The 26049-nt window shown below is 37.0% G+C and overlaps 1 protein-coding gene and 1 long non-coding RNA gene across 5 annotated transcripts in view; one reads left to right on the forward strand and one right to left on the reverse strand.

Annotated features, from left to right (window-relative positions):
* LOC128702476 (jerky protein) lies at nt 1-17504 on the forward strand. Of its 2 annotated transcripts, XM_070105359.1 has the most exons (7): nt 2-1955; nt 6310-6373; nt 7030-7382; nt 8905-8968; nt 10772-11073; nt 13827-13890; nt 16741-17504. In XM_070105359.1, the coding sequence occupies exons 1-7, from the start codon at nt 375-377 to the stop codon at nt 16863-16865; spliced, it is 2553 nt and encodes an 850-aa protein (XP_069961460.1). In that variant the 5' UTR covers nt 2-374; the 3' UTR covers nt 16866-17504. The 2 variants fall into 2 exon arrangements, with proteins under 2 accessions (XP_069961461.1, XP_069961460.1); XM_070105360.1 differs by lacking the exon at nt 10772-11073 and having other exon boundaries at nt 1-1955; nt 16741-16879.
* The window catches only part of LOC138855530 (uncharacterized), a 24423-nt gene continuing 3303 nt past the window's right edge, over nt 4930-26049 (reverse strand). The window contains exons 2-3 of one of the 3 annotated variants that reach the window (XR_011394768.1): nt 22239-22322; nt 4930-5271 (exon numbers count right to left, since the gene is read on the reverse strand). This is a non-coding gene — a long non-coding RNA (uncharacterized lncRNA). Of the gene's footprint in view, nt 5272-15885; nt 16461-17529; nt 17633-22238; nt 22323-26049 lie in introns of those variants that run through there. The other 2 variants (XR_011394770.1, XR_011394769.1) reach the window with 2 other exon arrangements.

A 26049-nucleotide genomic window follows, 5' to 3' on the forward strand; every position in this document is an offset into this window, starting at 1 on the left:
GCGGTGACCCTACAACCCAACAATAACAACAACAACAAAGACTCAGGGCGGGAGGGTCTTTATCTTCACTAAATCATCTCACTTGTTGCAATCTTTGCATGATAGATGTTGATCATGCACTAGCAGGAACTTGAGACAACTGCAGCTGCAACATTGTGCAATATTACAAGTGTTGTGTTGAAAATTGAGCGGAAAAGTGACATAAATAAGAGCGCCTAGACTGAAGACTTTTTTTTTTTTTTGGCTGGTGGTAACTCGGATTTTGTATTTGGGGGGGTTGTTGGTGTACGTCCCTTGCGGGTTTAGAGGTTTATGATTATAATCGTGTGGGGTTGTTAAGGGGATTCATTGAGGTTGGATTGGGTGAGGTTGGTATGGAGGTGAAGCGTAGGCCTCGGGGTAGGCCTAGGAAGAAGCTGACTGTTGTTCGGTCTAGGCTGGACGAGCTAGACATGGTGTTGTGGTTGTGGTATCAACAGAAGTGCGAGGAGCAGCGGGACGTGCCGGTCTATGGCTGGATGATCTGCGACAAGGCCAGAGAGTTCTACCGGAAGTTGAGGATGACGGAGACGGTGTCGTTCTGCTCCGGTTGGCTGGAGTCGTTCAGGTCCCATCACGGTATTACCGCCAGGAAGAACTTTAACGGAGAGAAGTATTCTGCCGGCGAAGTTGACGGCTACCAGAGTCAGTTTGCCGAACTGGTGACCGGACGCCAGTTGACGGCAGACCGGATATATAACGTCGACGAGACCGGATTATTTTGGCACAAGTTTCCCTTGGGGAATCACGGCCATGACGGAGAGCCGCAGAATAACGAGGATCGACTGACTGTGGTTTGTTGTGCAAATGCTGCCGGAACGCACCGCTGTAAATTAATGGTGATAGGCAACAGTGTTGAGCCTAAAGGTGTGAAAAACCTTCCGATCATCTATAGGGTTCACAAAGATTCTTACATAAATCAAGTTCTCTTTCAAGATTGGTTTTATAATCATTTTGTTCCTGAAGTCAAGAAAAACTTCATAAAAACGGGTCATCCAGCAGACAGTACGGCACTGTTGTTGCTCGACAAAAGTAACGCTCACCCTAGGCTGCAAGATTTACGCAGCGGTAATATCTTTGCAGAGTTCTTGCCTGACAGTAAAACTGGTTTAATACAACCGATGGAACAAGGAGTCGTTCAGGACGTCAAAGCGCGTTACAGGAAAACTTTTATACGGAGGTTAATCGCACACAACGGAAGTATGGAAGAATTTAACAAAAGTTTCACCATTAACGAAGCAATTTCTGACATTACAAAAGCTTGGGAACTTGTTACAAATTCAAGTTTGAAAAAAAGTTGGAGAAAACTCTGGCCTGACATTTCTTTTATTGATTCTGATGACGAGGAATTTGAAGGTTTTAAACCAAAGAGAATAAGTAAGAGGAACTCTCTGAAACAAGAAATATTAGATGACGTTAAAGTTATCGAGGCTCCAGAAGTGAAGAAAATGTTCGAGTCGGAGAACCTGGAAGAGTCCATTGATAAGTGGCTAGACTGTGACGATGCTGCCCCAACAACAGATCGTCTAACTGATGATGACCTGATTAGCATCATTGAGAATGCTAAGAAGAGCATTGAGAGCGATCCCGATGATTCTGACGGTCACGAGGAAATTCCTCCACCGACCCTGAAGGAGAGTTTGAAGAGTGTGAAAGACCTGATACGTTTCATGGAGTCCAAAAACAATTTTTCCCCGGAACAAGTCATTAGTCAGTACCAGATACAGAAGACACTTTTGTCAATTAAGATAAAAGCACTCAAAAAACAGGCCTTAATTAAAAAAAAGCAAAGCTTGAAAAAGCGTAATAAAAAGCAAACCTTAAAAAAGCCCATTAAAAAACATTCAAAACGAGCACGACGCCCTCTGTCCCGTCCAGCACGAAGCGCTGCTAGTTCTACCACATCACTTTCTGTGGTGAGTAAAGCTGTGTAACCCTTGAAGGTTTATCACTTACTTCTGATTGTTATATTATTATTATTATAATCAAAAAAGAAGCGCTAAGCCACAAGGACTATACAGCTCTGATTGTTATAATATTGCGAGTAAATGTTAAAACATCACTGTATAGCATGGAAGTTTGTATTTAACAATATATTTTTTTAATTAACACATCAGCCGTGTCCCACTGAAGCAGGTGACCCAAAAAAGAAGAAAAAAAACCTCCATCATTATTCACATCATTAACAATATCTCTCCAATTGACTTTTTTATTTAGTACTTGAGTGTCCTCATTGCTGTACTGAAGTCTTCCAGCTTAGGCTGATAGATTTCAACACCTAAGTTTATTTAGACACAGGTACACATACACTAAACCTACTCACCATACAAAACATTCATACTTATTACTGCACCTATTACATACATAGAACACTTAACTCTGATATTAACCCTCCCCTTAAACATCTCCTTGCCAACCTCAACAGAACACATGACCATAACACAAGGCACAGATCACTCTTTGATGTTCCTCGTGTCCATCTCACACTATGCAAAAACTCAATGCACATAAAAGGCCCTAAAATCTGGAATTCATTACCTGTAAATATAAAAGAAACACTACCTGAATAATCATAATAATCATCATAATCATAATAATCATAATCATAATAATCATAATAATAATAATAATAATAATAACAATAATAATCATAATAATCATAATAATCATAATAATCATAATAATCATAATAATAATCATAATAATCATAATAATAATCATAATAATCATAATAATCATAATAATCATAATAATAATAATCATAATAATCATAATAATAATAATAATAATAATAATAATAATAATAATAATAATAATAATAATAATAATAATCATAATAATCATAATAATCATAATAATCATAATAATAATAATAATAATAATAATAATAATAATAATAATAATAATAATAACAATAATAATCATAATAATCATAATAATAATCATAATAATCATAATAATCATAATAATCATAATAATCATAATAATCATAATAATCATAATCATAATAATCATAATCATAATAATCATAATAATAATAATAATAATAATAACAATAATAATCATAATAATCATAATAATCATAATAATCATAATAATCATAATAATAATCATAATAATCATATAATCATAATAATAATCATAATAATCATAATAATCATAATAATCATAATAATCATAATAATCATAATAATAATCATAATAATCATAATAATCATAATAATCATAATAATCATCATAATAATCATAATAATAATCATAATAATCATAATAATAATCATAATAATCATAATAATAATCATAATAATAATAATAATAATCATAATAATAATCATAATAATAATCATAATAATCATAATAATAATCATAATAATCATAATAATAATCATAATAATCATAATAATAATCATAATAATAATAATAATAATCATAATAATAATCATAATAATCATAATAATCATAATAATAATAAGAATAATCATAATAATCATAATAATCATAATAATAATCATAATAATCATAATAATCATAATAATCATCATAATAATCATAATAATCATAATAATAATCATAATAATAATCATAATAATCATAATAATCATAATAATAATCATAATAATCATAATAGTAATCATAATAATCATAATAATAATCATAATAATCATAATAACCATAATAATCATAATAATCATAATAATCATAATAATAATCATAATAATCATAATAATCATAATAAATCATAATAATCATAATAATCATAATAATAATCATAATAATAATAATAATAATCATAATAATCATAATAATCATAATAATAATCATAATAATAATAATAATAATAATCATAATAATCATAATAATCATAATAATCATAATAATCATAATAATCATAATAATAATAATAATCATCATAATCATAATAATAAATAATCATCATAATAATCATAATAATCATAATAATAATCATAATAATCATAATAATCATAATAATCATAATAATTGTAATAATAATCATAATAATCATAATAATCATAATAATCATAATAATAATCATGATCATAATAATAATAATAATAATAATAATAATAATAATAATAATAATAATAATAATAATAATAATAATAATAATAATTATAATAAATAATAATCATAATAATCAATAATCATAATAATCATAATAATCATAATAATCATAATAATCATAATATCATAATAATCATAATAATAATCATAATAATCATAATAATATCATAATAATCATAATAATCATAATAATCATAATAATCATAATAATCATCATAATAATCATAATAATAATCATAATAATCATAATAATAATAATAATAATAATAATCATAATAATAATCATAATAATCATAATAGTAATCATAATAATCATAATAATCATAATAATAATCATAATCATCATAATAATCATAATAATCATAATAATCATAATAATCATAATAATCATAATAATCATAATAATAATCATAATAATCATAATAATCATAATAATAATCATAATAATCATAATAATCATAATAATAATCATAATCATCATAATAATCATAATAATCATAATAATCATAATAATAATCATAATAATCATAATAATAATCATAATCATAATAATCATAATAATAATCATCATAATAATCATCATAATAATCATAATAATAATCATAATAATAATAATAATAATCATAATAATCATCATAATAATCATAATAATCATAATAATCATAATAATCATAATAATCATCATAATAATCATAATAATCATAATAATCATAATAATCATAATAATCATCATAATAATCATAATAATCATAATAATCATAATAATCATAATAATCATCATAATAATAATAATAATAATAATTGTCGAAAGTTCAACTCTGGCAGTGATTTTGACACCATTTATGCATTCTGTAAGTTAATTTAGGTACAGGTAAACATAACTACAACTATCATACATAGTGTAAATTATCCACTAACATAACACAAAAAAACGTCAGAGTGACTTATATCCATTAATTAACGACAACCTCCCTCCAATGGCATTGGATAATCCATGATTCGACATATCCATGAGGCCGGGGGACTGATTACCTCATTCTCCTCATCTTTCACTGTTCTTCTCTGTATTGGACTGAAGAAGCCATTGGCTGGTGAAGTGTTTCCTCAATAAAAGTTCCCAAATGTTGCACAAGTGCTATGTTCTTCAACCTGTGGATTTTCCAAATCATTTACATCATGCAGATTTAATAATGGTGTAATCTTAATGGAAAATGAATGTGCAGCCAATAGGGATAATAACATGATTACCAGTTAGCAATCTCCATTCAGCAGTTTAGGATAATCCATGATCTTAGTTATTCTTGAGATTTAACCCTTAAACTGTCCAAACGTAGATCTACGTTCACATGTGTAGCGCTCCGAACATAGATCTACTTTTTTTTACATAAGAAAGCATGTAAAATCGAACACAGATCTACGTTTGCAGCTGTACGTGAGTGAACGTAGATCTACGTTTGCAGCTGTACGTGAGTGAACGTAGATCTACGTTTGCAGCTGTATGTGAGTGAACGTAGATCTACGTTTGCAGCTGTACGCGAGTGAACATAGATCTACGTTTGCAGCTGTACGTGAGTGAACGTAGATCTACGTTTGCAGCTGTACGTGAGTAAACGTAGATCTACGTTTGCAGCTGTACGTGAGTGAACGTAGATCTACGTTTGCAGCTGTATGTGAGTGAATGTAGATCTACGTTTGCAGCTGTACGTGAGTGAACGTAGATCTACGTTTGCAGCTGTACGTGAGTGAACGTAGATCTACGTTTGCAGCTGTACGTGAGTGAACGTAGATCTACGTTTGCAGCTGTATGTGAGTGAATGTAGATCTACGTTTGCAGCTGTACGTGAGTGAACGTAGATCTACGTTTGCAGCTGTATGTGAGTGAATGTAGATCTACGTTTGCAGCTGTACGTGAGTGAACGTAGATCTACGTTTGCAGCTGTACGTGAGTGAACGTAGATCTACGTTTGAACATTTTAAGGGTTAACAATGCTAGAATTTTATCATTCATATTTCGACACTTTCAGAAAGCCACTGTTGGCAATCTCCATCCAACGGTGCTGGGTAATCCATGATCCAACTTATCCTTCCATAATCAATTATCCAGTGGAGCTGGATAATTAATGATCCAATTTATCCTTAAGATTTAACAATGCTGTAATTTCAAAATTCATATTTTGACACTTTCAGAAAGACGATGTTCATGAAGATTCCAAAAACCACAATAAGGGCAACTTGATTGATGGGAAAGATGGTAAGTTGTAATTAGCTTGTTAAACGTAATAGATTGTAGGGAATTACCAAGTGTGAGCTTAGCTTAATCCGGGGATTAGCAGATGGTTCTTCACTTACAATTCAGTTATGTACCGATGAACCCATCGCACATTGAAAACATTGTAAGCTGTATATGAATACAGCCTCTCCTCACTTAGTGACGTACTCATTTACCGATGCCTCGGACTTACGATGGGCTCTCTGACCATTATGCATACCTAAATAATGTATATCAGAGTGGATTTCCTCTATTCTGTTTATTACAATATACACTACACTACTGTATAAACATTTAAAAATATACCAGAAATGTTATAAATGGTGCAAAAGTGACATTAAAACAACATCAAAGATGGCTGACCCAAACTCACTACCATTATAGTATGCTCCTTACTTAGTGACAAATTCGTTTACCGATGTGGTCTTAGGAACAGAACTACGTCGGTAAGTGAGGAGAGACTGTATATAATAAATAAGTAAAATAACTGCTGTCACTGGAGAGTAAATAAATGAATACAAATTTAGTACTTGCTGCTTTCACGTTGGGTAATTATCTTAAGTTTAATCTCCAAAGCAATTGCTGCTGCACCATCGTAAAGTTGAAATATCACTGATAAGAGTATTGTATTTCCAAAGGTGTGCCATGCTCTGTCTCGGCGAGGAAGAACTCTGCCAAGTTCGGCAACTTTAAGACACCAGGTGTAAGCAACACTCGTCTCAAATCAGCAGATGAGAATGACACTCGTGTCAGACCAGAGGATGAGAATGACTCGAATGTCAGACCAGTGGATGAGAATGACTCGAATGTCAGACCAGTGGATGAGAATGTCTCTCATGTCAGACCAGTGGACGGGAATGACTCTCATGTCAGACCAGCAGATGGGACTGACACTCATCTCAAACCGGCAAACAAAATTCACAGCCGTTTGAAACGGAAGATTGACATTCAAAAATCATCCACCAAGAAACTGCGAGTGAGGCCGTCGCCAGTGAGTTATTTTGCGAACTCCAAGTCATTAACTGTCAATAATCTCTCTAGCAAACCTTCCATTTCTATTTTGTCACTAAAACTACTCTCAACTTTCGACTACTAATACTAATACTACTAATACTAATACTACTACCACTTCTTTGTCTTCTTCTCTTGGTCCTGTCCCTCTTTCCCTCATATACAGTGGACCCCCGGTTTACGATCAGCTCCCAATGCGACCAATTATGTAAGTGTATTTATGTAAGTGCGTTTGTATGTGTATGTTTAGGGGTCTGAAATAGACTAACCTAATTCACAATATTCCTTATGGGAACAAATTCGTTCAGTACTGGCACCTGAACATACTTCTGGAATGAAATAATATCGTAAACCGGGGGTCCACTGTACTTCCCTAAATACCTGGAGGGTGTTTTGGGGGTCAATGCCCCCATGACCCGGTTCATGACCAGGCCTCACGGTGGATCAGGACCTGATCAACCAGGCTGTTACTATATCCAGTATTGAATAGCACTTACTATAAAGACATTGTCACTTGCAAAAAAAAAGTCAAGACTGTGTAGAGAAGCTTTATAATAGACCTTATGGGTCCCTCTCCATGTGCGATTTTTTCGCAAAAAAGCCAAAAAAAGCACATCCTAGTGAAAATTGCACTTGGGAAAGAAATTGCAATGTGCAGAATAGTTTAATTACGACGTAATGTAAAAAAAAAAGACCTGCATTCGTTGAATATCAAAATACCCGTAGAGTAAGTGCTGATTTATGCAGTAAGATTTGGTATGTATTGTATCATGATATTGTGCTGCTATCAAGGAGTGGATGGGGTTTATTCTGGTAGTAGTATTTAGTAGTAGTTAGTAGTAGTAGTAGTAGTAAATAGTAGTAGTAAGTAGTAGTAATAGTAGCAGCAGTAGTAGTGTTAATAGTAGTAGTAGTAATAGTAGCAGCAGTAGTAGTGTTAATAGTAGTATTAGTAATAGTAGCAGCATTAGTAGTGTTAATATTAGTAGTTATAGTAGCAGCAGTAGTAGTGTTAATATTAGTAGTAGTAATAGTAGCAGCAGTAGTAGTGTTAATAGTAGTAGTAGTAATAGTAGCAGCAGTAGTAGTGTTAATATTAGTAGTAGTAATAGTAGCAGCAGTAGTAGTGTTAATATTAGTAGTAGTAATAGTAGCAGCAGTAGTAGTGTTAATAGTAGTAGTAGTAGTAATAGTATTAATAGTAATAGTAGTAGTAGTTGTGGTAAGTACTATTACTTCTACTAAAGGACCCCAATGGAAATAAGTCACTCTGTCTGACTTTTTTGGGTTATCCCAGGTTGTCTACACATATGCTGCTATGTATGATAATTCTATGTAACTGTATTTGTGTATATCTGAATAAACTTACTTACTTACTTACTACTACTATTTGGGGAGGGGGGGGGGTCGCTCAACCTCAGTGGGAGATGGTCATCATAAATCATTATTATAATTATTTTCTAATCATTATCATAATTATTATTATATTTTGTAACTTCCAGGGAGGTGACAAAAGAGGCGACTCGGGGACGCATGTCATCGACGCCTCAACTGAAGAGAACGACGGTAAGTGTTATTAATATGTTAATCATACAGTAGTTGATGAATATTTAACATGTTAATGGTACTAGAGATGTACAAACAAGTACACATGTGTGCACACATGTACACACAATCATCTAGATAGTCACCACCACTCCAGAGCCCTTGATGATAATCAAGGGCTCTTGATTCAAGGAATCAGAGCCATTCTTAAAACCAGACATGAATACAAATCACATTCCAGACTCTGTATAACCTGTATAATAATAATAATAATAATAATAATAATAATAATAATAATAATAATGATAATGATAATAATGGTAATAATAATAATAGTAATAATATTATTAATAATAATAATGATAGAAATATTAACATAATTAACAATAACAGAAATAGTAATATAATTGATAATAATAGCAATAATAATAATAATAGAAAGAGTATTATTATTATAATCAAGGGGAAGCGCTAAACCCGTAGGATTATACAGTGCATGGGGGGGGGGATGTGGAAGGCATTCAGGCTTAATTCGGGTAACTGGAGCACAGATCCAATTCCCTAAATCAAGAGCCCCTCACCAACATCAAGGAACCTTCCTTGAGGGGAATAGAAATAGTAATATAATTAATAATAATATCAATATTATTAATATATAATAAATAATAATAATTATATTTATTTATTTATTTATAATCATCTTGATCCAACTCACATATAATTGTTTTGTGTCAAGTTAACTTTAACGAAATCGTAAAATCTCTTTCCTGTTTTTTGTTTTTCATTGTTTTGCCTGTAAGGAAAATGCCTCGTCGGCAGCAGCGACGGCTTGTGTTTCACAGCTACGCTGGTTCTCTAACTCATCTCAAAATTTATTTCCACTTTGTTTTTCCTGAGGGTTTTTCTATTTCATGGAAATTGAATTTTTTCCCCTCGAGGTATAATTTCATCCTGATGCTGTCGGCAGTTATACATTTAGTGTCTGGTTTATTAGGTACACTCTTGTGGTACCAGGTAGGGTGTTTTCCGTTGCCCTCAGGACAGCCCAAATTCTTCGTGGAATAGATTGAACAAGGCAGTGGAAACCTTCCTTGGAGATTTTGGTCCATGTTGACATGATAGGGCTAGGGCCCCATTACCTGGCTGGCAAAGGTCTCACTTCACATGCAGAGGGCCTGGCTTTGATTCCTGGTGAAGTGGAAACATTTCGATGTGTTTCCTGACACCTGTTGTCCTGTTCACCTAGCAGCAAATAGGTGCAGTACCTGGGTGTGAGTCGACTGGTGTGGGTCACATCCTGGGGTTATGTATGTATGTATCCGGGGTTATAAATCCGATTGAAATCTCCCTCTCTTATAGCATCTCACAGTTACTGCAGTCATGCTGTGAGTCTCCCATTCCACTATACCACAAAGGTGCTCTGTTAGATTGAGATTCAGAGGCCATTGGACCAGGCCTCAGGGGCATTGACCTTCATTGACTGATTAGATATTGACATTAACGAGCCGATGTACCTATCAAAGTGGCCACTAAGTGTGCATATACCGCTGTTATCAGTGTGTATAGACTTCTGTTCAGTGTACATACACTGCTGCTGTCAGTGTACAGCATATACAGTGTTAATCATTGTATATATACACTGATGCTATCAGTATATTTGTCGAAATATTTTTTCTTGAAGGTTTGGTTGAGAATGACGTTCAATTGACAATGTGATTCAGTTGAGAATGTGGTTCGGTTGAGAATGTGGTTGAGAATAGGGAGATGCAAGTTTATTAAATACACGCAAGTGATATACCACACTAACACTGTGTATCTCTGTAGGTGTGTTGCGCTCTGCTCGGTTGAGGAAGAAGTCGACAAAATTTGCTGACTTTCTCTCACCGGATGAAATTGATACACTCCTCAACCAGAAAAATGAAAAGGCAGAAATTCTGCAGAAAAATGTCACACCAGAAGTTCCACGGAAAGCTGACAAATCAAAAATCTATCAGAAGGCCAACAGTCCAAAAATCTATCAGAAAGACAGCAGTCCAAATATCTCACAGAAAATCTACACACCAGCAAGATACCAAAAAGTCAATAAGTCACAAACCTTGCAGAAACCAAGACCCAGGCAGTCTAGGGTGAGTGTGGCACCAATGTCGTACTTTTTGTCACCATTCGGCACCTACGGTAGGTCGGTGGATGTACCACCAATAGGTATGTGGGCAGACACCAGTATACAGAACAAGCCTCTGTATAGGTGGTCCTAAGGTCACGATGAGTTGTCTTAACACTCAGGAATATTATTGAGGATAAATGGATGAAATATTTACGTCTTAACCCTTTGACTGTTGCGGCCGTATATATACGTCTTACAAGGTACCGTGTTTGACGTATATATACTCATAAATTCTAGCAGCTTCAAATCAAGCAGGAGAAAGCTGGTAGGCCCACATGTGAGAGAATGGGTCTGTGTGGTCAGTGTGCACCATATAAAAAAAATCCTGGAGCACACAGTGCATAATGAGAAAAAAAAACTCCGACCGTTTTTTTTTAATTAAAATGCCGACTTTGTGGTCTATTTTAGTATAGTATTTATTGTTGTATTCTCGTTTTCTTGGTCTCATTTGATAGAATGGAAAACATTATAGAGATAGTGGTGATTTTGATTGATTTTACTATAAAAAGAACCTAGAAATGGAGCTCAAAGTAGGGGAAATGTTTGATTTTTGCCGATGTTCAAAAGTAAACAAATGATGTCATTGTCCAATAAATGTCCAACTAGCCATTCTAATATGCAGTCATGAATGGGTTGATGTTATTTATACAATTATTACAGTATTGCAGTAGTCTGCATAATAGTAAATCTTCTATTTTTTGTTTGAATAAAAATTCAAAATAGAAAGCAAGAGTAATATCAGAGGGGCCTGGAGACATGACTGATGAACAAAGAAAATGTTATTTTAGAGCCAGGAATGTCTGCATTGTTCATTCTGGACCCTATTTTGAAATTGTCATATTTTTCAGTTTTCATGAAATTGGCCAAATTGCAAATTTCTGACCACATTATTAGTTAGTTGAAATCGGTAAATGGGCAGTTTCTTGTACTCAATCGATAGAAAAAATGGAGTTCTAAAGAAATAGCTATGAGTTTGGGCGACTGGAACAATGGAATTAGCCAAAAATAGGGCTCAAAGTGGGCGAAATTGCCGATTTGTAAACAGCGCTGAGGTCGCTAACTTTGCGAGAGCATAATTCCGCCAGTTTTCCATCAAATTTCGTTTTTTTGGTGTCATTATAATCGGGAAAAGATTCTCTATCATTTCATAAGAAAAAATAATTTTTTTTTTTTTTTAAATTTTGCGACACCAGGAGACACCTCAGGATTGGGGGTTGTGACAGTCAAAGGGTTAATGTGCAGGATTTATTGAATAACAAATTCCATGTGCTATCATGCATTTACACTTTTGTAAATCTAATTTCATGTAAATACAGGATAAAATAGTGCAATTTACACATTTGGTACTTAAGACTAGAGGCATTATTGATCATTAACATAGATCGGTACTTAAGACTAGAGGCACTATCAGTCATTAACATAGATACACTGCTGGGTATCACAAACCTCAGGTGCACTTCGGGGCATCACAGAAATAGGGTGCACCATTGGGTACTGCTAACACGCTCTCATACACCGTACCTCAATAGAACAGATATTTAAGATGGGCAAAAACCACTGAGAAATTTGTATTTTTATCTCTATTACAGTATTTTTTAAATTGTGTGGTCAGTCAGCTCTCATAAAGGTCCTCTATATGGTGCAAATTTTTCCAAATGGGATTGAAAAACATATTAAAATTGAATAACTCGTGGAGAGGCCTTCGTGGTACAGTACGTAGTATTCAATTTTTTACTTTTGATGTATTTTTTCAATTTCATTGACAAAAAGTCTCGCTACACACAGCAGCTTTATAAAAAATTGGATTGTACTCTTCCAGGTATATCTGGAGTTTATCTGGAGAGAGTTCCAGGGGTCAACGCCCCCGCGGCCCGGTCTGTGACCAGGCCTCCTTAGGACAGTGTCCCAGGATGCGACCCACACCAGTCGACTAACACCCAGGTACCCATTTTACTGATGGGGAACATAGACAACAGGTGGAAAGAAACACGTCCAATGTTTCTACTCTGGCTGGGAATCGAACCCAGGCCCTCACCGTGTGAAGCGAGAGCGTTAACCACCAGGCCACCAGAGTTCGTGAGATTTTTTCTGGTTTTTAAATCATTATTCTATTTTACGCAATTATTATTATTATAATCAAAAAGAAGTGCTAAGCCACAAGGGCTATACAGCGTATTTTACGCAATAAGATCACAATATGAAAAATAACTACAGTGAAAAAGTAGTGTAATCCCAAGCGCTTTCATGATTTCTCACATTATCAAGGATTAGTAATATTAACAGAAGAGAAGGCGTATTATTATTATTATAATCAAAAAGAAAAGAGAAGGTGTATAAGGCTGAGATATTACCTCTCTTGTGACCTCACACATGACTCGTCACACCCACCGTGGGTGTGTAGCGAAGATTTGGTCACGTTTATGTTTATATTCTTAGGCATTTATATTAAGCTCTGTGGGGAAGGATTTAGACTTCACAATCATAATTTATATTAAGCTCTATTGGGAATTATTATAATTAAGGGGTCTCTATTGGGAATTATTTAGATTTCATAAACATAATTTATATTAAGCTCTATTGGTAAGGATTTAAAGACTTCACAGTTAATATTCACTAATAAACCTTCACCTGCGTAACCATCTGTCAGTGATTCTTCACTAGCAACATTCAGTGAGTCTGTACACTTTGGTGATGTTTGTATTTTGTCGCTTTCAGAGAGACGACGTCTGTGATGACTCGATGAGCAACATACACGATGACTTGATTGAAGTGAAAGATGGTGAGTTTAATTTAATGTATTAAATAGGATACATACTTGTGTCTCCCTTGTCGGAGTTCATAGACTCGAACGTAAAGTGTTAAACGGTGGGAGATGGCCGACTTGTTAAAAAAAAATATATATTTTATATATATATTTTTTTATATATAAAAATATGTATATATGTGAAAAATAAAGGACATAAAAACAATTGGAGTGTGATCAGGGTCATATTTTATGAAGGGATTCAGAGAAACTGGTCAGCCAGACTAGAGTCCTGGAGGTGGGAAGTACAGTGTCTGCACATTAAAGGAGGGGTTTGGGATATTGGCTGTTTGAAGTAATATCTGAACTGTTGTATGTGCATGCCACTGCAAAGACAGTAATCACCTATATGTGGTTGCAGGGGTCGAGTCACAGCTCATGGCCCTGCCTCTTCGTTGGTTGTTATTGTGTGTGTGTACTCGCTTATTTATGGTTGCAGGGGTCGAGTCACAGCTCGTGGCCCTGCCACTTCACTGGTTGCTATTGTGTGTGTATATGTGTGTACTCGCCTGTTCACGGTTGCAGGATTGCAATTTGCAAGCAGTATTTCTTAATTGCATTCAGATATTTTCCATTTTTAATCAGCTATGCCATTTTAACGACTCTTAGTTTTCAAGCATAAATAGCATTCTTTATTTTTTTTTTATATTATCACACTGGCCGATTCCCACCAAGGCAGGGTGGCCCGAAAAAGAAAAACTTTCACCATCATTCACTCCATCACTGTCTTGCCAGAAGGGTGCTTTACACTACAGTTTTTAAACTGCAACATTAACACCCCTCCTTCAGAGTGCAGGCACTGTACTTTCCATCTCCAGGACTCAAGTCCGGCCTGCCGGTTTCCCTGAATCCCTTCATAAATGTTACTTTGCTCACACTCCAACAGCACGTCAAGTATTAAAAACCATTTGTCTCCATTCACTCCTATCAAACACGCTCACGCATGCCTGCTGGAAGTCCAAGCCCCTCGCACACAAAACCTCCTTTACCCCCTCCCTCCAACCCTTCCTAGGCCGACCCCTACCCCGCCTTCCTTCCACTACAGACTGATACACTCTTGAAGTCATTCTGTTTCGCTCCATTCTCTCTACATGTCCGAACCACCTCAACAACCCTTCCTCAGCCCTCTGGACAACAGTTTTGGTAATCCCGCACCTCCTCCTAACTTCCAAACTACGAATTCTCTGCATTATATTCACACCACACATTGCCCTCAGACATGACATCTCTACTGCCTCCAGCCTTCTCCTCGCTGCAACATTCATCACCCATGCTTCACACCCATATAAGAGCGTTGGTAAAACTATACTCTCATACATTCCCCTCTTTGCCTCCAAGGACAAAGTTCTTTGTCTCCACAGACTCCTAAGTGCACCACTCACTCTTTTTCCCTCATCAATTCTATGATTCACCTCATCTTTCATAGACCCATCCGCTGACACGTCCACTCCCAAATATCTGAATACGTTCACCTCCTCCATACTCTCTCCCTCCAATCTGATATTCAATCTTTCATCACCTAATCTTTTTGTTATCCTCATAACCTTACTCTTTCCTGTATTCACCTTTAATTTTCTTCTTTTGCACACCCTACCAAATTCATCCACCAATCTCTGCAGCTTCTCTTCAGAATCTCCCAAGAGCACAGTGTCATCAGCAAAGAGCAGCTGTGACAACTCCCACTTTGTGTGTGATTCTTTATCTTTTAACTCCACGCCTCTTGCCAAGACCCTCGCATTTACTTCTCTTACAACCCCATCTATAAATATATTAAACAACCACGGTGACATCACACATCCTTGTCTAAGGCCTACTTTTACTGGGAAAAAATTTCCCTCTTTCCTACATACTCTAACTTGAGCCTCACTATCCTCGTAAAAACTCTTCACTGCTTTCAGTAACCTACCTCCTACACCATACACTTGCAACATCTGCCACATTGCCCCCCTATCCACCCTGTCATACGCCTTTTCCAAATCCATAAATGCCACAAAGACCTCTTTAGCCTTATCTAAATACTGTTCACTTATATGTTTCACTGTAAACACCTGGTCCACACACCCCCTACCTTTCCTAAAGCCTCCTTGTTCATCTGCTATCCTATTCTCCGTCTTCCTCTTAATTCTTTCAATTATAACTCTACCATACACTTTACCAGGTACACTCAACAGACTTATCCCCCTATAATTTTTGCACTCTCTTTTATCACCTTTGCCTCTATACAAAGGAACTATGCATGCTCTCTGCCAATCCCTAGGTACCTTACCCTCTTCCATACATTTATTAAATAATTGCACCAACCACTCCAAAACTATATCCCCACCTGCTTTTAACATTTCTATCTTTATCCCATCAATCCCGGCTGCCTTACCCCCTTTCATTTTACCTACTGCCTCACGAACTTCCCCCACACTCACAACTGGCTCTTCCTCACTCCTACAAGATGTTATTCCTCCTTGCTCCTTGCATTCTTATTAACTCCAATATAGTATACAGTAATCCCTCCTTATCCACAGGGGATACATTGCAAGACCTGCTGTGGATACCTGAAACCAGGGATAGTAGTGAATCATATATAATTCCTATACATACCTATTATAAAATTTAATTGATAAATTATGCACGGTAAGAGGAGACTTGTCACTTTTTCACTGATGAGAAGCGCTTCACAGCTTCTCTTAGGCTTTGAATAACTGCCACCATCACTACTTTTGCACTTTGAGGCCATTTTTAAGCAAAATTAAGGGGGTATTTTGGGCCACAGTAAACTGCGGATATGGGGGTTCTGTTATATTTACCATTCTTGATTTGTTTATTTCTCCTCAGAGCCACTCGAAGAAGATTGGATTGACAATGATGATGGCTATTACGACACCTGCATTGACGCCACAACGCAGACCATACAACACATCTATTACACACTTAATGCAAATTTCCCACCACCAGTGTAAATGCATGAGGGCCCCTCTTATACAGCACCTCATTTTAGTGTTCCACATTTCCATTCACTTCAAATCAAGCCATTGTTCGTTATACACAAATAATCCATGCATAGAAGAGAGGAGCTTAAAGCGATGTTTCGGTCTGACTTGGACCATTTACAAAATCACACTGGTCCAAGTCGGACTGAAACGTCATCGTAAGCTCCTCTCTTCTATGTGCGGGTTAATTGTGTATCGTTCCAGTCACGGTATTGTGCCTTTTTTTGTTATTCATTGTTCATTTTGTTCCATCCACATGTGATAGTCACTGGTGGATGGTACAATGGCTTAGTTGAAAGCCAACAAAACTGTGGAACCGAAAATAGGTGCTGTATATGGGGGGGCCCTCATACACCAGGAGTATACCTGGAGGAGGTTTCGGGGTTCAACACCCCTACGGCTCAGTCTGTGACCAGGTCTAGTGGTGGATCAGGGCCTGATCAACCAAGCTGTTGCTGCTGGTGAGGTGGTGCAAGTTTAGTGTATTATATGATTGTGAATATACACTTCTGGGTTTTATATTGATGTGTGTTTGTAAAGACCATATATACCTACATATATTCACATATATACTTGTACTTCTGATTTTTAATAAAATATCACTTTTAATTTTTTTTTATTTTATGCAATATGTCCCAGGAACAAATGGAAGGAAGGAATAAAAGAGGCTTTAAGTTTTAGGGGCTTGTGCTTCCTGCAGGCTTGTATCAGCATGTTCCAAAACCTACCGTGGATACCTGAAACTGTAGATAGTGGCGAACCCCACTAATTTTTATTGTGGGGTAGATTATTATTATTAAAATTAAGCACTAAACCCACAAGGGTCATAGAGCGCTACTGTGGGTAGAGGGATAGCAGATCTGAGTGTTAGCTTAGTCTATCTACTTATAAGTATTGTTTGTGTTTTACTCTAGCTTGTGTTCACCTTATTTCTTGGTCCATGAAACTGGTGTTGCTATCCAAAGTAACCCCTCAAGGAAGGTTCCTTGATGTTGGTGAGGGGCTCTTGATTTAGGGAATTGGATCTGTGCTCCAGTTCCCCAAATTAAGCCTGAATGCCTTCCACACCCCCCCCCCGGCACTGTATAATCCTCCGGGTTTAGCGCTTCCCCCTTGATTGTAGTAATAATATTAATAATACCCAAAGTAACATATACCTACCAGAATGGTGGACGGGAAGGTGAACTGCTGCCTGCAGAATGACAGTCCAACGCTCTACTGACTGAGCGCCAGACTGTCAATCTGCAGGCTGCAGTTCACCTCCCCAGCTGCCATTCTGTTTGTTAACTGAAAGTTATTGATTACAACTCATTTTGCATTCATGTGCCTAACCTTCAGGACACTGCATTGTGGCTCATTCTCACTGCACACTAGGCCTGACCCGAGACATGTTGACAAATTAGACAATGTGCAACACCTAGAAGTGTTTCACAAGCCAGTGGCTTCCTCAGTCCAGTACAGGAAGCCACTGGCTGGTAAAACATATCCACAATAAAGATACCTGAGTGTTGCACACACCTATGTTTTGCCTGCTGGCCCATACTAGGCAGGTCATTCTCAAACCCAAGCCACTAGCAGCCATATTTGCCCCTCAAAAATTATGTCTTTGACGTATGTATAATGTTTGCCAAGACAGCAGTCCTGGCACGGGTCTCAATCTTGCGATGAACCGTCTATGTCTTTGACATGGTCATGCTGCCTCTTATACAACCATATCACATGTGACTTTCAACCAGACCCATTCAGATTTTTTTTTTATTAACACATCGGCTGTTTCCCACCAAGGCAGGGTGGCCCGAAAAAGAAAAACTTTCACCATCACTCACTCCATCACTGTCTTGCTAGTGGGGCTCTTACACTACAGTTACAAAACTGCATCATTAACACCTCTCCTTCAGAGTGCAGACACTGTACTTTCCATCTCCAGGACTCAAGTCCTGCCTGCCGGTTTCCCTGAATCCCTTCATAAGTGTTACGTTGCTCACACTCCTAAAAACCATTTGTCTCTATTCACTCCTATCTAACACGTTCATGCATGCTTTCTGGAAGTCCAAGTCCCTCACACACAAAACCTCCTTTACCACCTCCCTCCAACCTTTCCTAGGCCAACCCCTACCCTGCGTTCCCTCCACTACAGATTTATACACTCTTTAAGTCATTCCCTACCGATTTATACACTCTTGAAGTCATTCAATTTTGTTTCATCCTTTCTACATGTACGAACCACCTCAACAACCCCTCCTCAGTCCTCTGGATAATAGTTTTGGTAATCCTGCACCTACTAATTTCCAAACTACAAATTCTCTGCATTATATTCCCACCACACATTGCCCTCATACACATCACCACTGCTTCCAGCCTTCTCCTTGTTGCAACATCCATCACCCATGCTTCACACCCATATAAGAGCATTGGTATAACTATACTCTCGTACATTCCCATCTTTGCTTCCATGGATAAAGTTCTTTGTCTCCACAGACTCCTCAGTACACCACTCACTTTTTTTCCCCCATCAATTCTATGATTCACCTCATCTTTCATAGACCCATCCGCTGACACGTGCACTCCTAAATATCTGAATTCTGATATACATATACAACCATATCACATGTGACTTTTCTTCAACCAGACCCATTCAGGTTTAGAGAACGATTATGTCATTAGCTGTTTCAATTAATGATGCAGTCTAACATGGCAAAAGTGCAGAGCTCAGGAGATGGTATATACCTATGGTATACATTTGATGAGGTAAGACACATATGCAACAGTTTCAGACTATGGAACAATACTCTTCTCCAGACTGAGGGACTGACCACCTCAAAACTTCAAGGGTGATGGACTGATTACATCGTCTTCAAGTCTCTTCTGCTTCTATCAACTTTTCTGTACTCGACTGAAGAAGCCTAATGTGTAGGCGAAACGTTTCGAAATAAAGATACCTAACTGTTGCATATGTGTCTTACCTAACAACCTGTCGGTATTTTGTACCATTTTAATGTTCCCAAGTCTGGCCATGAGCCAGGTGATGACTCGAGTTTTCATCTTCACTGATTTTTAACCCTTTGACTGTTTCAGGCCCCTCTCTGAAACTGTCATTCTATGTCGCTCAATTTTTGAAAAAAAAAAAATTATTTTTTCTTATGAAATGATAGAGAATCTTTTCCCGATGGTAATGACACCAAAAGTTCGAAATTTGGTCGAAAACTCGTGGAATTATGCTCCCGCGAAGTTAGCGGTCTCGGCGACATATGCGAATCGGCGATTTCGCCGACTTTGAGCCCTATTTTCAGCCAATTCAATTGTTCCAGTTGACCAAACTCATAGCTATTTCTTTAGAACTCCATTTTATCTATCAGCTGAGTACAAGAAACCTCCCATTTACTAATTTGGACTACCCAATATGGTGGTTAGAAATTGGCAATTTGGCCAATTTCACACAAAATAAAAAAGATGCCAATTTCAAAATAGGGTCCAGAATAAACAAGGTAGACATTCGTGGCACTAAAATAACATATGCTCTGTTCATTAGTCACATCTCTAGGCCCCTCTTATATTATTATTCCTTTCTATTTTGATTTTTTATTCATACAAAAAAATACAAAATTTACTGTTATGCAGACGACTGCATTATTGTAAAAATGGTATAAATAATATCAGTGCACTAGTGAAAGAATATTAGACTCCCCAGTTGACGTGTATTGGACGTGTGGTGTGATTTATTTACTCTTGAACATTGGTAAAAATCGAACATTTCCGCTACTTTGAGCTCAGTTTCAAGGTCGTTTTCATCGTAAATGTAATGAAAATCATCTCTATTTCTGTAATATGTTTCCCATTTTATCACCTAAGACCATGAAAACGCGAATACAACGATAAATACTATACGAAAATACACCTCAAAGTCGGCGTTTTATTCCAAAAAAACGATCAGAGTTTTTTTTTCTCATTACGCAATGTGTGCTGCAGGATTTTTTTTATGTGGTGCACACTGACCACACAGACCCATTCTCTCACATGTGGGCCTACCAGCTTTCTCCCACTTGATTTGAAGCCGCTAGAATTATTGAGTATATATACGTCAGAAACATTGGCTCGTAAGACGTATTTATACGTCGAAAACAGTCAAAGGGTTAATAACTGTTGTACATGAATGGTATAATGACAAGATGAAGAATTAAGACACCCAGATGTTACACGTCTAATAGTACTATATACACAAATAACCCGCACATAGGAGAAAGGAGCTTACGACGACATTTTTGTCCGACTTGGACCATTTACAGCTTGTCATCCCCCCTCATGGAAGGTTCCTTGATGTTGGTGAGGGGCTCTTGTTTTAGGGAATTGGAACTGTGCTCCAGTTCCCCGAATTAAGCCTGAATGCCTTCCACATCCCCCCCCGGGCGCTGTATAATCCTACGGGTTTAGCGCTTCCCTTTGATTATAATAATAATAATAATACAGCTTGTCAGACACTGCATCATCAAGGAATACAATTAGAGATACCCAATAACAGTGTATTAAAGTCCCTTTTTCTACTATCTTTGCTGGGAAACATAATTGCAAGATCAGTACATGTTGATTCATCTCACCAGTGTGGCATGCAAAGAGTACGTTACAATTTATTCGGCATATGTATACACTCCCAATAGGCTGCCTCCCAACCAGCGAACTGGGTGCTAAGAGTTTAACAATTTTTAGGGTACCCATCATTAAATCAGTACCTTGATTCATTGTCCAATCACAGGTGAGCCCGCCAAGTACTGAGGTGATGTGGTTCACTCGCGGTCATTATTATTATTATAATCAAGGGGGAAGCGCTAAACCCGGAGGATTATACAGCGCCTGGGGGGGGATGTGGAAGGCATTCAGGCTTAATTCAGGGAACTGGAGCACAGATCCAATTTCCTAAATCAAGAGCCCCTCACCAACATCAAGGAACCTTCCTTGAGGGGCACTCGCGGTCAGCATTTGACAGATTTGCCTACTAGCTGGCTAAGTACGGTGCACTCTCTCTCTGACTTTTGCTTTTGCCATTCTGTCACCGTGCGGTACACTGACTATTCCTATCTTTGTACATAGTGTACATAATTGTATATGAAGGAGGGGTGTTAATGCTGCAGTTTAAAAACTAGTGTAAAGCACCCTTCTGGCAAGACAGTGATGGAGTGAATGATGGTGAAAGTTTTTCTTTTTCGGGCCACCCTGCCTTGGTGGGAATCAGCCAGTGTGATAATAATAAAAAAAATAATTGCATATATATCTGGTGAAGGAAATACAAGTTAAATATTACTGTTGAGTTTTGCTCCAACCCATTATGACCAGGTCACAGGCCATTCTTACCTGTTTCTGTAATACCAGCGTGCACAACCTCCGATGTCAGCAGTTGTTGGAGACTCCACTAAGCTCTCACACTGATGTCATAACCTGAGACGTGGAGAAAAAGTACTCGTGTATAAGACTAACTGTATTTGATTACTATTTTAATCATAACTAAGCACTAAACCCACAAGGGTCATACAGTGCTGCAGGGTAGGGCATTCTAATAAAATAAATAAAATAAAATAAAATATTTATTTCTTCGCTAAGGTCACAATGTGTGTTTACATATGGTATGATTGGAGCAAAAAAAGCCACTATCATGCCATGGCATTTCGGGCAGTTTTAACCTAATACTACTTATAGGCTACTTAAGTCTAGACAGGTGACGAGTGGTAGAATACAAACAGTCAATATTCACTCTATTGTTAACCCTTAAACGGTCCAAACAGATCGACGTTCAAATCCGTAGTGCTCCAAAAGTATATCTACGTTTTTTTACATATTTTTGAATATAACAAACAAACGAATGTAGATAAAAGTTTTTTTACACATTTTCAAATGTAAAAAAAAAAAATTACATTTTTTTTACATACAGTGGACCCCCGCTTAACGAACTTTTTTAATTCCAGTAGTATGTTCAGGTGCCAGTACTGACCGAACTTTTCCCCATAAGGAATATTGTGAAGTAGATTAGTCCATTTCAGACCCCCAAACATACACGTACAAACGCACTTACATAAATACACTTACATAATTGGTCGCATTTGGAGGTGATCGTTAAGCGGGGGTCCACTGTACTTTCAAATGTTGAAAAAACGTATATATACGTTTGGACCGTTTAAGTGTTAATATGAGGTAGTACAATTTATGACACTTACATTTATAAATACAGTGGACCCCCGCATAACGATTACCTCCGAATGCGACCAATTATGTAAGTGTATTTATGTAAGTGCGTTTGTACGTGTATGTTTGGGGGTCTGAAATGGACTAATATACTTCACAATATTTCTTATGGGAACAAATTCGGTCAGTACTGGCACCTGAACATACTTCTGGAATGAAAAAATATCGTTAACCGGGGGTCCACTGTACAATATTAGGTTGTTTTACAATTTAATATGGTTGATCATAGACTAGCGAGGGTGCAGAATATAACAGAGGTAGAATTAGTAAAGGCGGGTAACTGTATTTGAATAGTGAGGCATTTCATTAAATAAATTCTGTACGTACAATTTTTTTTAATTGTTGTAATTAGCTTGTTTTATTTGGGTTTCACAGATGTATAGGTTACTACCCATTGTTAATTATAATACATAGCAATGTGGTGATCCAGGGAACTGGACCTGGTCTTTCTTTGAATCGTTCTTCCATTCCCTGGGCATAGTATGGCCCCTGTGTGTTTATTTCTCTCTCATAAGCATAATAATAATAATAATAATTGATAATCAAGGTCAGATGAGGTGTCTGGGGTTCTTCCCTACACTAAGAGTTAATCACTATACAACAACAACAATAGATTAAAACTTTTAATAATTTGGTATAAATTAATTACCCAGTTTTGGATTTCGCCATGGTGCTGTACGATTCTTACAGGCTTAATGCTTAATTTGATTATACAGTAGGACCCTTGTATCCACAGGGATATGTTCCAAGACCTACCGTGGATACCCGAAGCCGTGGACAGCAGTGTACCCTATGTTTAAGTAATTTTTCATTTAGTTACATACCTGTGATCAAGTTTAATCGATAAATTACACACAGCAAGTTGAGAATTATCATTTTTTTAACTGATGGGAAGCACTTCACAGCTTCTCTTGGGCTTTCATGAACTACCATCACTACTTTTGCACTTTGGTGTTATTATTAAGCAAAATTAAGTGTTATTTTTGGACCAGGGTAAACAGAAGATAACTGAAACCACAGGAACTGGACTCATGGATACGGCAGTCCTACTGTAATAATTTGTATACTGTCTTATCTTTTTTTAACACGTCAATCATCTCCCACCAAGGTAGGGTCACCTTTCCACTTTCCATCCTTCCCTTCCAAAAAATAAAGGAAACACATTCACCATCATTCAATCACTACCTTGCCAGAAGTGTGCTGACATCACACTTCACATGACCCTCTGAACTATAACATCTCCATAAATCCTTCAGAGTGGTGAGCTTGCCAAAGTCTGTACTTTTGTTAAATTTTATGCCATTACAGTTGATCAGGTTCTGATCCACCAGGAGGCCTGGTCACAGACCGGGCCGCCGGGGCGTTGACCCCCGGAACTCTCTCCAGGTAAACTCCAGGTAAACAGTGGAACCCCCATAACCATGGATTCAATTTCTGCTGTTTCAATTATCCATGGTTTACTGAGGCCTCAAAATAATCCTTAATTCAAATCAAATCAAAAGTTTATTCTCTGTAGAGATTACAATGTTGGTTTTACATATTATTTAATATTGGTTACAACGTGTGGTTTACATATAAAATACTAATTACAGAGAGGGCCACTAGCATGGCTAGGCATTCTGGGCAGACTAATAATAATTCAAACTCTATATTGATACAGGTTATGGAGCATAATGACCGCAAAGTGCAAAAGCAGTGATAAGATAAGATTTCGTTCGGATTTTTAACCCCGGAGGGTTAGCCACCCAGGATAACCCAAGAAAGTCAGTGCGTCATCGAGGACTGTCTAACTTATTTCCACTGGGGTCCTCAATCTTGTCCCCCAGGATGCGACCCACACCAGTCGACTAACACCCAGGTGCCTATTTGCTACTAGGTGAACAGGACAGGTGTAAGGAAACGTGTCGGAATGCTTTCACCCGCCGGGAATCGAACCCGGGCCCTCCGTGTGTGAAGCGGGAGCTTTAGCCACCAGGCCACCGAGCCGCCGAGCCTGGCAGTTCTAAGAGAAGTCGTAAAGTGCTTCCCAGCAGTGAAAAAAATGATAATTCTACACTTATTGCGCATAATCTAGCAATTAAACTTTATTATAGGTATAAGGATAAATGTACTTTATTTAAGCATGATACAATGTTTGTACAAAGGTGAATGACATTTGGGTGTACATGTAGAAAACCCCTATATACAGTGGACCCCCACATAACGATCAGCTCCCAACTCGACCAATTATGTAAGTGTATTTTTGTAAGTGCTTTTGTAGGTGTATTTTTGGGGGTCTGAAACGGACTAATCTAATTCACAATATGTCTTATGGGAACAAATTCGGTCTATAACGGCACCCAAACAGACTTCTGGATTGAAATAATATCGTTATGCGGGGGTTCACTGTATACCGAGCATTTCTGGCAAACTTAAGATAAATAAGTTAAAAACAATATGAGTAATTTTATACACACGGTCACATGGGTGAGTGTAAATATCAATTTAGGACTTACAATGAATATAAGAGAATTGAATACAGTGGACCCCCGCATAACGATTACCTCCGAATGTGACCAATTATGTAAGTGTATTTATGTAAGTGCGTTTGTACGTATATGTTTGGGGGTCTGAAATGGACTAATCTACTTCACAATATTTCTTATGGGAACAAATTCGGTCAGTACTGGCACCTGAACATACTTCTGGAGTGAAAAAATATCGTTAACCGGGGGTCCACTGTATACTATTAGTTCATACTAGTACAGTGGACCCCCGGTTAACGATATTTTTTCACTCCAGAAGTATGTTCAGGTGCCAGTACTGACCGAATTTGTTCCCATAAGAAATATTGTGAAGTAGATTAGTCCATTTCAGACCCCCAAACATATACGTACAAACGCACTTACATAAATACACTTACATAATTGGTCACATTCGGAGGTGA

The sequence above is a fragment of the Cherax quadricarinatus genome, chromosome 98 (genome assembly GCF_038502225.1).
Source record: "Cherax quadricarinatus isolate ZL_2023a chromosome 98, ASM3850222v1, whole genome shotgun sequence".
NCBI lineage: Eukaryota > Metazoa > Arthropoda > Malacostraca > Decapoda > Parastacidae > Cherax > Cherax quadricarinatus.